This window comes from Lepidochelys kempii, chromosome 3 (genome assembly GCF_965140265.1).
Source record: "Lepidochelys kempii isolate rLepKem1 chromosome 3, rLepKem1.hap2, whole genome shotgun sequence".
In the NCBI taxonomy this organism is placed as follows: Eukaryota; Metazoa; Chordata; order Testudines; family Cheloniidae; genus Lepidochelys; species Lepidochelys kempii.
The window spans coordinates 210,191,461-210,205,056 of NC_133258.1; the positions used below are offsets into that span (position 1 = coordinate 210,191,461).

A 13,596-nucleotide genomic window follows, 5' to 3' on the forward strand; every position below is an offset into this window, starting at 1 on the left:
TCTGCTCTCTGGATTTCCCCTCCTCAGCCCTCTGCTTACCTTGCTGTTGTGGTTTCTTGCTTGTGTTCCAGAGACGTCTGGCTGTGGGGAGCAATGACAGAGGTGACCAGAGAGGTATTTGGACACTTGCCCCAGAAGGGAGGAAGAGGAGGGGCTGTTGAAAAGTTCCTGCTGAAATCAGACAGTGTTAAAGTGGAGATTATCTCCTTAGGCTGTATAATCACTGCACTGGAAACCAAAGGCAGGGATGGAAACCTCTCCGACATTGTCCTGGGCTTTGATCGCTTGGAAGGTGGGTTTAAATCCATTTTTTCAAAGAAATATGCATTGACCTAGCTTCTTGGTTATTTTCTTTCTGATCCTTTTCTAAGGTACTTCTCACTAGGCCCCTGGTTCTCCATGGCCCTGCCCCCAGCGTAGTCCTCTGCTGTAGTCCAAACACTACCATATCCGAGTGGTGCTGTGTTCCATCCACCCACACTGCTGTGAGTGACTTCCTTATGTTCAAGGCAATGGAGAGGCTTCTATTTCAGTGAGTGAGTGTGTGTGTGTGTGGGGGGGTTTGCAGGTTGCCATTTGCTTCCGTGGAAGCAAGATCAGACCCATATTACACAAGAATCCCAACCACAAGAGAAGAAAAACTTCCTTCCCCAGCCCAGAAGGACTTTTGCTTCTTAGAACAAAGACTTTCAACACAGCACAGCATCTGGGTCTGTACAATTAGGAAAGAGACGACTAAGGGGGGGATATGACAGAGGTCTATAAAATCACAAAAAGAAAAGGAGTACTTGTGGCACCTTAGAGACTAACCAATTTATTTGAGCATCCGCAAATCCACTGATTCGCGGATGCTCAAATGAATTGGTTAGTCTCTAAGGTGCCACAAGTACTCCTTTTCTTTTTGCGAATACAGACTAACACGGCTGTTACTCTGAAACCTATAAAATCACACTGGATTTTATAGACCTGGACACCTCCCAGCTGCTGTCAGTTTTGTTTGATCTGGTGTACTTGCAGAAGCAATGGTGGCAATCAGGTCCACAGAAAACATGTCCCAAGACTGTAAACATACAAATACTCCTTCTAGAGCAAAAGTACAGTTTTAATGTCCTTTAACTCTTTTTGCTTTACCATCCATACCACTTCCTAGCCATTAAGGAAGAGTTATTTACCCCTTCACATAACACAAGAACCAAGGATTGCCAATGAAATTAACAGGCAGCAGGTTTAAAACAAACATAAGGAAGTATTTCTTTAAACAACACACAGTCATCCCATGGAACTTGTTGCCGGGGATGATGTGAAGGCCAGAAGTATAACTGGGTTCAAAAAAGAATTAGATAAATTCCTGGAGAACAGGTCCAGATGGTCAGGGTTGTAACCCCATGCTCTGGGTGTACCTAAATCTCCAACTGCCGGAAGCTGAGACTGGACAATAAAGGTGGAGGATTCAAAATTGCCCTGTTCTGTGCATTCCCTCTGAAGCTTCTGACACTGGCCAATGTCAGGGACAGGACACTGGGCTACATGGACCGCTGGCCTGACCCAGTAGAGTCATTCTTATGGCAATGATATACATTATTATAGTTTTGGTTACTATAGCAGCTAGAGGCCCCAATCAAGAATGAAGCCTTGAGAAGAAGGATGATCCGATGGTTAGGGAACCAAGCTGGCACTTAAGAGATCCTGGGTTAAGTTACCTGCTCTGCCACAAACTCCTTTTGTGACCTTGGGGAAGTCACTTAGCCTCTCTGTGCCTCAATTCCCCAACTGTACAAGGGGATAATCGTCCTGCCCTGCAGAGCTGTGAGAATAAATGCAACAGCATGTGAAGTGCTCAGATATGGTGATGGGAGCCATAGGAGGACCTTAGATAAATTTTGCTAGGTGTGTACAACCACAAAATGGGATAGTCCCTGCCCAGTGTGTAACCTTTACCTCTAAGCACCCAAGTGTCTCTCTGTCGGTTGCACTGGGGGAGTTGCTCCTGATTTACACACCTATGCAAGCGAGATCAGAGTCAGGCTTGCGAAACTTGAAAATGGAGCAGGGGCCATGTTTTTGTTCTGTTTGTACAGCATGCAGCACGGAAGGGTTCTGGTCCATGGCTAGGGCTCCTAGGCACTAGGGTCATACAGATAATTAATAACACTGTGAATGTTGCAAAAAGAAAAGGAGGACTTGTGGCACCTTAGAGACTAACCAATTTATTTGAGCATAAGCTTTCGTGAGCTACAGCTCACTTCCTCAGATGCAGCTCACGAAAGCTCATGCTCAAATAAATTGGTTAGTCTCTGAGGTGCCACAAGTCCTCCTTGTCTTTTTGCGAATACAGACTAACACGGCTGCTACTCTGAAACCTGTCAGTGTTGTCAATCCCCAGCTGCAGAGCGGGGTGCTGGGGATGGAGAGGCTGGGGACTTATGGATCAGTTCAGGGCGGGTGTGTGCAGGGCAGTCTGTGTGAGGGCTGGCAACCTTGGTGCAGCCGAGCAGGCGGGGTTGGTGGACAAGAGGCGGGAATGGGCATGCAGTGAGTGCAGAGTCAGGAAGACCCATGAAGTGAAGAGAAGTAGTTTGACCCCAATGTGGAGAAAGAGGGGAACAGGTGGAGAGGCTTCGGGGGGTGGGGGAGGGCAGACAGAGTAAGTGATCCAAGCAGTTGTGCTTTGTATGGAGAGGAGGGACAGCGATGTCGATGGTAGGGGCCTGAGAGGACAAGCCTGTATGTTCAGGGCTCCGGGAGCGAGGGATGTGAGTGGACCTTTCTGACTAGCACCTTACTAGAGGGGAGCTAACAGGCCCGTCTGTTACTCTGCTGAGTCTAGTTCTTAAAACCATTTAGTTCCTGATTCTGCCCATCTTGGCCACTGAAATGGATGGGATTCCTCAGGCTAGGGGTTACTCTGCGTTACGCTGAGCTGGGCCTTTGGAAAGCCCATGAAATAAGGCTTGATGGGGAATGGCTGCCTTGAGGTCATTGTATCCCTAGACAGATCTGAGCGAGGCACGCAGCACGGATGAGTGCCCTGAGTCCTGCAACAAGCAGCCGCTCAGTTACCGCCTGACTGCAAATAGGTGCTTTCTTCCTGTTTTTAAGGCAAATTATACGAGCCACTTGGAGCACCATGGGGTGACAGCTGAGAGTAGAATGCCCCAGCTGTCACATTGGGACCATGTTCCTGCCTCTTCCGAAGACTGAGGAAGCACTCCGAATGCTCGCTTAGCTCCAGAAGGGAACACAGACTTGCTGGCAGCTCTGTGGCAGACACACATCAGACTGCTTTTATTTCATGCATTCCCTCCTTGCTATCTCACAAATTTGCATGAAAGTAGGCATCCAAATTCTGCTTTCCATTCTCAATGGAGAATCTGAGAGCAGAGCAGAGACCATGTATTAATCTGGCCTTTTGCCCGAGGAATGGAGTTGATTTGGATGAATGGGTTCGGTGTCTCTGGTTAATAGGGTGCGTGTGTTGCTATCGTACAGCACTAATTTGTTTCTGTGTAGGCTGTAATTTTCAAACCTCTCTAAAATCAACATGCCTAGTTAGAATGGCTCAAAAATTGGCCTGTCAGTTCAGAATCTGGGTAAAGTCTGGGGTGAAAATTTGGTGACAGTGGATGACCGTGTTCTCTAGACTAGAGTACAGACCCTCCCAGCCCTTCACCAAAAGGAAAAAGACCTGTTTTTTAAGTGTCAGCCATCTCATAATGCACAGATATGGACCAGACAGGGGGCTCTATCCCCATGAAGCCCCCATCGCTGCACTGCCCTTGCTGAGACCTAGCATCAGAACTCCTGCAAGCTATTGGAGTTTGCTTTGTGAGCTCAGCTGCTGTGAGCCGTGTTCTTCTCCTGCAGCAGTGAGAGATTTGTTAGGGAGACCATCCCACGTAATATACCACAGGGGAAGGGGAACTGAATTGGGAGCTAGAAACCGTGAATTAAAATTTCTTCCTGTGACTGTGGGGAATATTTCTATGCATTTCATCGCTCTTAATAGTAACCCAGGCTGCCTATATCCCTGTCCTGATGGGAGATGACAGTCCTTCCTCTATTTAGCAAATAAGCAGCTGCTCAAGGGCCTTTCAGCCAAAGCCAGGAATAGATCCAGTCTCTAAAGACTGGCCCAAGACTCCTCTCCTCAGAAATGCCGCCCTTTTAAGTGACTCTGCCAAGGTGACTTGCCCTAGGCAGCAACAGAGTGTACATATATTGATGGTGACTAGGGCAGGGCCTGCAAGCAGCAAAAAGACAGTCTTGTGGCTGTGGCAGTGTACTGGGGCTCAGGAGATCTAGTGTCTGTCCTGGGCTCTCCCACAGCCTGCCTCTGGGATGCTGAGCAAGCCTCTTACAGCAGCATGGTTTGGAGGTGACCGCCTGGCTGAGATCTGCGTAGAGAATGCCTCACCTCCATTTAGCAGGAAGGATTGCCTTGTGGCTAATGCATCAGCCTACTGCTGCAGGTGGCTACAGTGGATGGGAAGTGTCACCTTAGCTCTCCATTTTCTGGCTTTTTAACATGTACATCTTGTTTAGATAACTGTTCTTGTAAAGGGACCGTAAACTCCACAGTTCCCTGTTCTGCAGCCATGAGTTTTGAAACTCCTGAGGAATGAAACTCTCCCATTCTGGAAGGGCACGAGGAGTTCAGGGTAGTTGTTAGGTGTGATGGAAATGGTTGTGCACCTCCAAAATGCGCAACTGGGGATGCCTTCTAGAACTCAAATCAGTAAACAAATGGAGACTTGCAGACACCTTCTATGTTCTCATCTTAAATTAGGATCCTTGTCTTATTGCCAGGACTGTTTTTCCCCACCCAACCCTACTTTCTGAGCTCCATCTGCCTGGCCCTAGGGATCACAGTAAAACTGAACTTTGTTTTGAATGGTGACTCATTTATTTTGTTAGGTTATGTCAACAAACACCCCTATTTTGGAGCCACTATTGGGCGAGTTGCTAACAGAATTGCTAACGGGAAATTCACAGTGGAAGGAAAAGAGTATCAGTTGGCCCTCAACAACCCACCCAACAGCCTGCATGGAGGGAACAAAGGGTTTGACAAGGTAAATCTGATCATCATCAAACTGATTCTGATCTCCCTTGTTTTCAATCAGGGGCATCCTGTTAAAGCAAGAGGTTGATTTTAGTATGCTTTAGCCCTGTGTTATTGATGTTTGAGGACAAGCTTTCTGTACCTTGAAAGTTGACACTCTTTCCAAATGGCTTCCTTATCACGCTAATATCTCCTTGTTTTAGAATGATCCTTCAGCTCTGTACAATTAAAACACCCAATCCCTGCAATTTGCACCAAGCAGCTTTTACAGCTGGTAAGCTGCCCCTAATTAGGAATATTGTCTGCTGCAGAATTGGCCACTACAGCTAGTCTGGGGCTGGACTCTACCTGCTGGGTGACTGTGGAAAGCCATTTCTCCTTCCTGTGGTTCTGTTTCCCCTTGCTGTGGCAGGGACCTCTTCAGTTTTAATTTTAGCAAAGACATCTCTTATCCCAAATACTCATTATACGCTGGAGTCAAATGGACTCTAAAAAAACTAAACAAGGAGTTTTCAACAGTGTAAGTCTCTTTCTCAGTACTTGTCTACATTTGAAAACTGCCCAGTGTTTAAACTCAATTGGATGTGCTCAAGTTAAGAGTGCTGAGTAGACAAGTACTGGATGTGTCAGCCGTGTAATAGCTGTTAGCCATGACTAGCTGAGTGGTGTTGAGCAGAACCAGTTGTCATCTAGCTGGCCGCAGTGTTGTGGTCAGCATGAAGTCATCCTAGTCACAGGTTCCCAGGCAGGTTACTGTATAGCATTATGTCCTTTCTGGTTGGAGAGATGAATGGACTTTATGATAAGTCTGAAATATTTTCCTGAAATATCTTCCAAATATTTTCTATGAAACCCATTTTTTTCACACTTACAAATTTTGATTTTGTTGGCTCTGTTCTTTTCAGTTAGCTACAGAAAAACCTGTATATAGCATTAACAAAGTCTGCTCTCAGAGCTGGCTCATGTCCTCCAAAGTGCAGGAATTTGCAGCTTTGCATTGGGGACCCATGTTTAAAGATCAAGATAAAGTTTAATGCCAGGTATCCCCTTTTTTAAAAACACTCTTTGCCATTTTACCATACTTCCCATAGAAGTATCAGTGTCTTTTTTGTGACCTGTATTGGCTGCCTTTTAAAAGAACCATTTGTGTTTGATCACCACCTTGTTTTGTTATCTGTATATGTATTTTGTTCAGTTTCTAAAAATAAGTATACAAAACTTGGACTGTAAGCTCCTTGGGGTAGAGACTGTCTTTTTGTTCTGTGTCTGTACAGTGCCTGGCACAGTGGAGGCCTGATCTATCACCAGGGTTCCTAGGTGCAGTGGCAATGCAGATAGTATCATTTCCCGATATACACATGACCTCAATCACTCAGGCCCAGCCTCTTGTCTTTTGGGATGTTAGTAGAGGCTCGATCCTGCAGGGTGCCCAGCACTCTGGTCCTGATCCAGCAAAGTCCATAAGCACCAACTTAACTTAAAGCACATGAGCTGTCCCATTGAATTCAGCAGGACAACTTATATGCTTGAAGTTAAGTATGTGCTTAAGTGCCTGGCTAAATCAGGAATAGAGTACTCAGCGCCTCGCAGGATCAAGTCCAATTTCCCTAGGGCTTCACAGTGGTGCTGGAACAGTCTTTAGAGTGGGGGTACTGAGCTGTGCCTCCCCTCACCTGTGTCTGTGTCCCTCACCGCCCCCTTGAGCTGGGGCCAGGAGCAGGGCTGTGGCTTCGGGAGGGGAGAACGCAGACACGGTAAGAGGGCTGAGGCTGGAGTCACAGCTTTGGTGTGGAACCCCGGGCTGGAGTCAGGAGCGGAGCCCCACAGCCTGGACCCTGGGGCCGGGCCGGGTGCGGGGCCAGGTGGCCAGGCGCGGGGCCTGGCGGCTGGGACCCCAGGTCAGCGGCCGAGAGCCCAGGTGCAGGGCCAGTGGCTGGGACTGGGGCCAGCAGCAGAGCCCCCCGGGTGCGGGGCTGGCAGCCGGGACCCTGTGCAAAGCCTGGGGGTGCTGCAGCACGCCCTCTAGTTCCCGCAGCTATGGGGCTCCAGCTGCCTTACAGCCGTCATGGGTGGAAAAAACACAATATTTAATTTAAAAAACGAAGCAGAAGCGTGTGTTCATTTAATAGCAAATCCTCTGAGACAGCTGGTTTTGTCCATGAAGCTGCTGTTCTGGGCTTGGATGGCTGTTAATGGCTGGTGGGGTTTTGTGTGCTTGTGCTGTTCTTTTAATCCTGGGTGACAACATTCAAAAAAATTGTCAGTTTTTGCAGGAATAGAATGCTGATTTTGGGGGCCATAAAACCTTAATGATGTTTCTTTGAATGGTCACGTCAATGAGATCTCCCCTTCAGCTAGTTAGCGTGTCTAGACAGGCTTTAACGGGAAGGCCTTTAATCACCCGAGAAGTGCTCTTACCACAGTGCAGTAGATGTCATGTTACTGAATAGTCATGTTATCAAAGCCGTTCTGGTATAACCAAAGGCCAGATCCTCAGCTGGGGTAAATCAGGATAATTCCACTGAACTACACATTTACATCAGTGAAGGATGTGGGCCAAAAATGTGTAACATTTTTTTTCTATGGTTTCTCCTACTGCACAAAGAAAATGTCATCACTGAAGCCTTGGCTGCAGTAGTAGTAACTGTAAACATGTAGATTATTTCTTTTTAAACATTCTCTGAAGATTATTTTAAAGAGTAAAGAAGAGATTTCTTTAGGTGAGAGGTTTTTCGCAGGAGTGGGTGGGTGAGCTTCTGTGGCCTGCATTGTGCAGGAGGTCGGACTAGATGATCATAATGGTCCCTTCTGACCTTAGGATCAGACAGAATGTCCTGTGCTGTTGTTAAACTGACAGCTGGGAGAAGGGAGAGAGTAACAATAATTTTTGTGACTACATCTCCTACCACACAGACCATATGGTAAATAATGTTTGGCACTCCAGAAAGCTGGTAAGAAACTGATCTTGCCTTCCGGGTCTAAGTTATATGAAATAGGTCAGGGTTACATAAAATTACACCCTTGTCATGTGACAAGGAGTTAGTAACCACTGACTGGAGCAGCTGTTTTTACACTCTGGGCCAGACTCTCACTTCACCACTAGCTAGATTTGTCTACCTCCTTCCTCCTCTGGATGCTCGCTGTGGTGTAGCCGCTTAGAGCCCAGGGTCAGCACTTACAGCAGTCCCACTTGCAGAAAGGCACATTACAATTGACCTGATTATTTGATTTCTATGTCTGGGTCAAGACCACACACATCTGCAAAGAGAAGAGCATGTGAAGGTCTGTTCAGCCATGGCAAATAGAGAGCAGGCTGATGTAACTTCATTCCAATTAGAAGGAAGCTGACTAGGGAACTTGGAGGATGAAACTCTAGGGGGTATGAGAATACTGCGATTCAACTAGTTATTGATCCTGCTGTCTGTGTGTCCAGAGAGCTGAGGAAATCCCAGAGTCTGTGCCGTTCTGACCCAAACCCAGAAAGCAAATACATAAGATTATAATTTGCCTAGGATTTCCCCTTTTAGAGCACGTTCCTGCCATGGAGCTCAAAGCACTTTCCAAGCGTGAATTAATTAATACTCAGGATAGCACTGTAAGGCGGGTAAAGTAGTTATTAGCCCTGTTTCAGGGGTAGGTAATGTGAGGTACGCAGAGATGTGAAGTGGCGTGCAAGAGTTCTCCTCACAATGCAGCTTGCTGCATTGCTGCCTCTCTTGCTCAGCTTGATGGTGCTATAAAAGACGAAAGCAAGGAAAAGAGGAAGAAAGGGGTAAGCAACATGTGTGTGACTTTGCATCTCACAAGCTAAGCAGGATTGGGCCTGCTTGTGACCCCAAAGGACATGCTTCAGCACGGACGATATTCCTTGCTCTGTGTTGGTCACGTACCTGTGCTTCTGCATGGTGCTGTGGGAGGGGTTTGAGAGTTATCCCTAGTGCTCTGATTGGACTCCAGCTTCAGGTGTTCCTCCAACTTCTCCTAGTCATTTCAGTTGGATACAGTGTTTGTTTTCACTTCCTGTTTTAAGCTGTGTGCAGCTGAAGAGCTCCCACCCCAGGAGTGGGCTAAGTGATCCCTGAATGTAGATTGTAGGACCTCAAGATAAAATGCAGTATATACATTTGTTTTTAGATTATGTATCTGAAATATATAGGACCTTGAGGAAGTGGGAAATAATACTGATTGGCAGCCTCTTCTTCCTGTGTTTAAATCCAACATGTAGCACAAGAGAAGGATGTTACTCAGTAAAATATTATGATTTATATTACGGTGTCACTTAGGAGCCTCAGTCATGGATCAGGACCTTATTGTGGTAAGCACTGTACAAGCACGGAACAAAAAAGGCCCCTGCCCTAAGAAGTTTACTGTCTCACAATGGTTTCTATGTCACTGCAGCTGTAAACAAGAATTCTGTTTGCTTCCGGGAATGGAGGCATTATCTTGCATGTGGGTTTCAACGGGGTAGAGAAATGAAATGAGTGTCAACAAAATTGTTGTTGCAGGTTCTCTGGACCCCGGAGGTGCTGCTAAATGGCATACGCTTCTCCAGAACGAGCCCAGATGGCGAGGAAGGGTATCCTGGGGAACTAAAAGCCTGGGTGACCTACACGCTCGATGGTGGGGAACTAGTGATAAACTACCGAGCTCAAAGCAACAACACTACCCCTGTTAGCCTGACAAACCATGCCTACTTCAATCTAGCAGGCCAGGTAAGATAATCATCCTTGGTACTTCTCCCGCTTTGGAAGCGTGACCGGATTCATCTCACTGAGCTCAGATGGTGGGCTCGTAACTCTCATAATGCCTCGTAACTCCCTCATGAGCTACGCTGTCCAGTGATCTTACTCTGCTTGCTACAGCATTGGAACAGCTAATACTTTAATACATCGTGAGGGGCGGGGAACCAAGAGCCATGTGCAAGTTGGGGCACGATGAGAGAGGGAAACTCTGGGGCTGTTCGTGGCTTAGGTGGTCAGAAAAGCTCAGTCCAAGGGGGTTCAGGGCAATCAGGGACATAGCGTGCTCAGGGAAGCTAATTTGGCACCAGGAGAAGCTACTGTAACTCTTTCAGTCTGTTTGGATTCCCAAGCAAGTGCAGAAGGGACTGCATACAGTATAGTGGCCTGTGATGTACAGAGCAGACTGGATGATCACCTGGTCTTTTCTGGCCTTAAACTCCCTGACTCTGAGAAAAAATGAAGCTTGTTGGGGTCATAGAATCATAGAATATCAGGGTAGGAAGGGACCTCAGGAGGTCATCTAGTCCAACCCCCTGCTCAAAGCAGGACCAATCCCCAACTAAATCATCCCAGCCAGGGCTTTGTCAAGCCTGACCTTAAAAACTTCTAAGGAAGGAGATTCCACCACTTCCCTAGGTAACACATGCCAGTGTTTCACCACCCTCCTTGTGAAAAAGTTTTTCCTAATATCCAACCTAAACCTCCCCCACTGCAACTTGAGACCAGTACTCCTTGTTCTGTCATCTGCTACCACTGAGAACAGTCTAGATCCATCCTCTTTGAACCCCCTTTCAGGTAGTTGAAAGCAGCTATCAAATCCCCCCTCATTCTTCTCTTCTGCAGACTAAACAATCCCAGTTCCCTCAGCCTCTCCTCATAACTCATGTGCTCCAGCCCCCTAATCATTTTTGTTGCCCTCCGCTGGACGCTTTCCAATTTTTCCACATCGTTCTTGTAGTGTGGGGCCCAAAACTGGACACAATACTCCAGATGAGGCCTCACCAATGTCGAAAAGAGGGGAACAATCATGTCCCTCGATCTGCTGGCAATGCCCCTACTTATACATCCCAAAATGCCATTGGCCTTCTTGGCAACAAGGGCACACTGTTGACTCATATCCAGCTTCTCGTCCACTGTCACCCCTAGGTCCTTTTCTGCAGAACTGCTGCCGAGCTATTCGGTCCCTAGTCTGTAGCGGGTGCATGGGATTCTTCCGTCCTAAGTACAGGACTCTGCACTTGTCCTTGTTGAACCTCATCAGATTTCTTTTGGCCCAATCCTCTAATTTGTCTAAGGCCCTCTGTATCCTATCTCTACCCTCCAGCATATCTACCTCTCCTCCCAGTTTAGTGTCATCTGCAAACTTGCTGAGGATGCAATCCACACCATCCTCCAGATCATTAATGAAGATATTGAACAAAACCGGCTCGAGGAACAACCCTTGGGGCACTCCACTTGATACCGGCTGCCAACTAGACATGGAGCCATTGATCACTACTTGTTGAGCCTGACAATCTAGCCAACTTTCTATCCACCTTATAGTCCATTCATCCAGACCATACTTCTTTAACTTACTGGCAAGAATATTGTGGGAGACCGTGTCAAAAGCTTTGCTAAAGTCAAGGAACGACACGTCCGCTGCTTTCCCTTCATCCACAGAGCCAGTTATCTCATCATAGAAGGCAATTAGATTAGCCAGGCATGACCTTCCCTTGGTGAATCCATGCTGACTGTTCCTGATCACTTTCCTCTCCTCTAAGTGCTTCAGAATTGATTCCTGGAGGACCTGCTCCATGATTTTTCCAGGGACTGAGGTGAGGTTGACTGGCCTGTAGTTCCCAGGATCCTCCTTCTTCCCTTTTTTAAAGATGGGCATGACATCAGCCTTTTTCCAGTCGTCTGGGACTTCCCCCGATCGCCATGAGTTTTCAAAGATAATGGCCAATGGCTCTGCAATCACATCCACCAACTCCTTTAGCACTCTTGGATGCAGCACATCCGGCCCCATGGACTTGTGCTCATCCAGCTTTTCTAAATAGTCCCAAACCACTTCTTTCTCCACAGAGGGCCGGCCACCTCCTCTCCATTCTGTGCTGCCCAGTGCAGCAGTCTGGGAGCTCACCTTGTTCGTGAAGACAGAGGCAAAAAAAGCATTGAATACATTAGCTTTTTCCACATCCTCTGTCACTCGGTTGCCTCCCACATTTAGTAAGGGGCCCACACTTTCCTTCACTACCACTCATGACTTTTGGGAAAATGGCTCTTTAATTCTACTCCCCATTGTTTCTGTGCCAGGAGACCCAGAACAACCCAACCAGCTAACAAAGCGTTAAATAACCTCTGCTTCAATGATACAAGTTTCAGAGTAACAGCCGTGTTAGTCTGTATCCGCAAAAAGAAAAGGAGGATTTGTGGCACCTTAGAGACTAACAAATTTATTTGAGCATAAGCTTTCGTGAGCTACAGCTCACTTCATCAGATGCATGCAGTGGAAAATACAGTGGGGAGATTTTACATACACAGAGAACATGAAACAATGGGTATTACCATACACACTGTAAGGAGAGTGATCAGGTAAGCTGAGCTATTACCAGCAGGAGAGAAAAAAAACCTTTTGTAGGGTTAATCAAGGTGGGCCATTTCCAGCAGTTGACAAGAACATGTGAGGAACAGTGGGGGCGGGGGGGAGTAAACATGGGGAAAAAGTTTTACTTTGTGTAATGACACATCCACTCCCAGTCTTTATTCAAGCCTAAGTTAATTGTATCCAGTTTGCAAATTAATTCCAATTCAGCAGTCTCTCGTTGGAGTCTGTTTTTGAAGTTTTTTTGTTGAAGAATTGCCACTTTTAGGTCTGTAATCGAGTGACCAAAGAGATTGAAGTGTTCTCCAACTGGTTTATGAATGTTATAATTTTTGACGTCTGATTTGTGTCCATTTATTCTTTTATGTAGAGACTGTCCAGTTTGGCCAATGTACATGGCAGAGGGGCATTGCTGGCACATGATGGCATATATCACATTGGTAGATGTGCAGATGAACGAGCCTCTGATAGTGTGGCTGATGTGATTAGGCCCTGTGATGGTGTCCCCTGAATAGATATGTGGGCACAGTTGGCAACTGGCTTTGTTGCTAGGATAGGTTCCTGGGTCAGTGGTTTTGTTGTGTGGTGTGTGCTTACTGGTGAGTATTTGCTTCAGGTTGGCGGGCTGTCTGTCAGCAAGGACTGGCCTGTCTCCCAAGATCTGTGAGAGTGAGGGGTCGTCCTTGATGATGCGTTGGAGAGGTTTTAGTTGGGGGCTGAAGGTGACGGCTAGGGGCGTTCTGTTATTTTCCTTGTTAGGCCTGTCCTGTAGTACGTGACTTCTGGGTACTCTTCTGGCTCTGTCAGTTTGTTTCTTCACTTCAGCAGGTGGGTATTGTAGTTGTAAGAATGGTTGACAGAGATCTTGTAGGTGTTTGTCTCTGCCTGAGGGGTTGGAGCAAATGCGGTTGTATCGTAGAGCTTGGCTGTAGACGATGGATCGTGTGGTGTGGTCTGGGTGAAAGCTGGAGGCATGTAGGTAGGAATAGCGGTCGGTAGGTTTCCAGTATAGGGTGGTGTTTATGTGACCATCGCTTATTAGCACCATAGTGTCCAGGAAGTGGATCTCTTGTGTGGACTGGTCCAGGCTGAGGTTGATGGTGAGATGGAAATTGTTGAAATCATGGTGGAATTCCTCAAGGGCTTCTTTTCCATGGGTCCAGATGATGAAGATGTCATCAGTATAGCGCAAGTAGAGTAGGGGCATTAGG

General features: G+C 46.9%; 1 protein-coding gene across 2 annotated transcripts in view; it reads left to right on the plus strand.

Moving 5' to 3' along the window:
- The window catches only part of GALM (galactose mutarotase), an 84,007-nt gene that overhangs the window by 45,933 nt on the left and 24,478 nt on the right, over window positions 1-13,596 (plus strand). For both annotated transcript variants that reach the window (XM_073339971.1, XM_073339973.1), the window contains exons 2-4: window positions 72-292; window positions 4,915-5,069; window positions 9,565-9,771. In XM_073339971.1, the coding sequence (XP_073196072.1) occupies window positions 94-292; window positions 4,915-5,069; window positions 9,565-9,771 (561 nt within the window). In that variant the 5' untranslated portion in view covers window positions 72-93. The remainder of the gene's footprint in view (window positions 1-71; window positions 293-4,914; window positions 5,070-9,564; window positions 9,772-13,596) is intronic.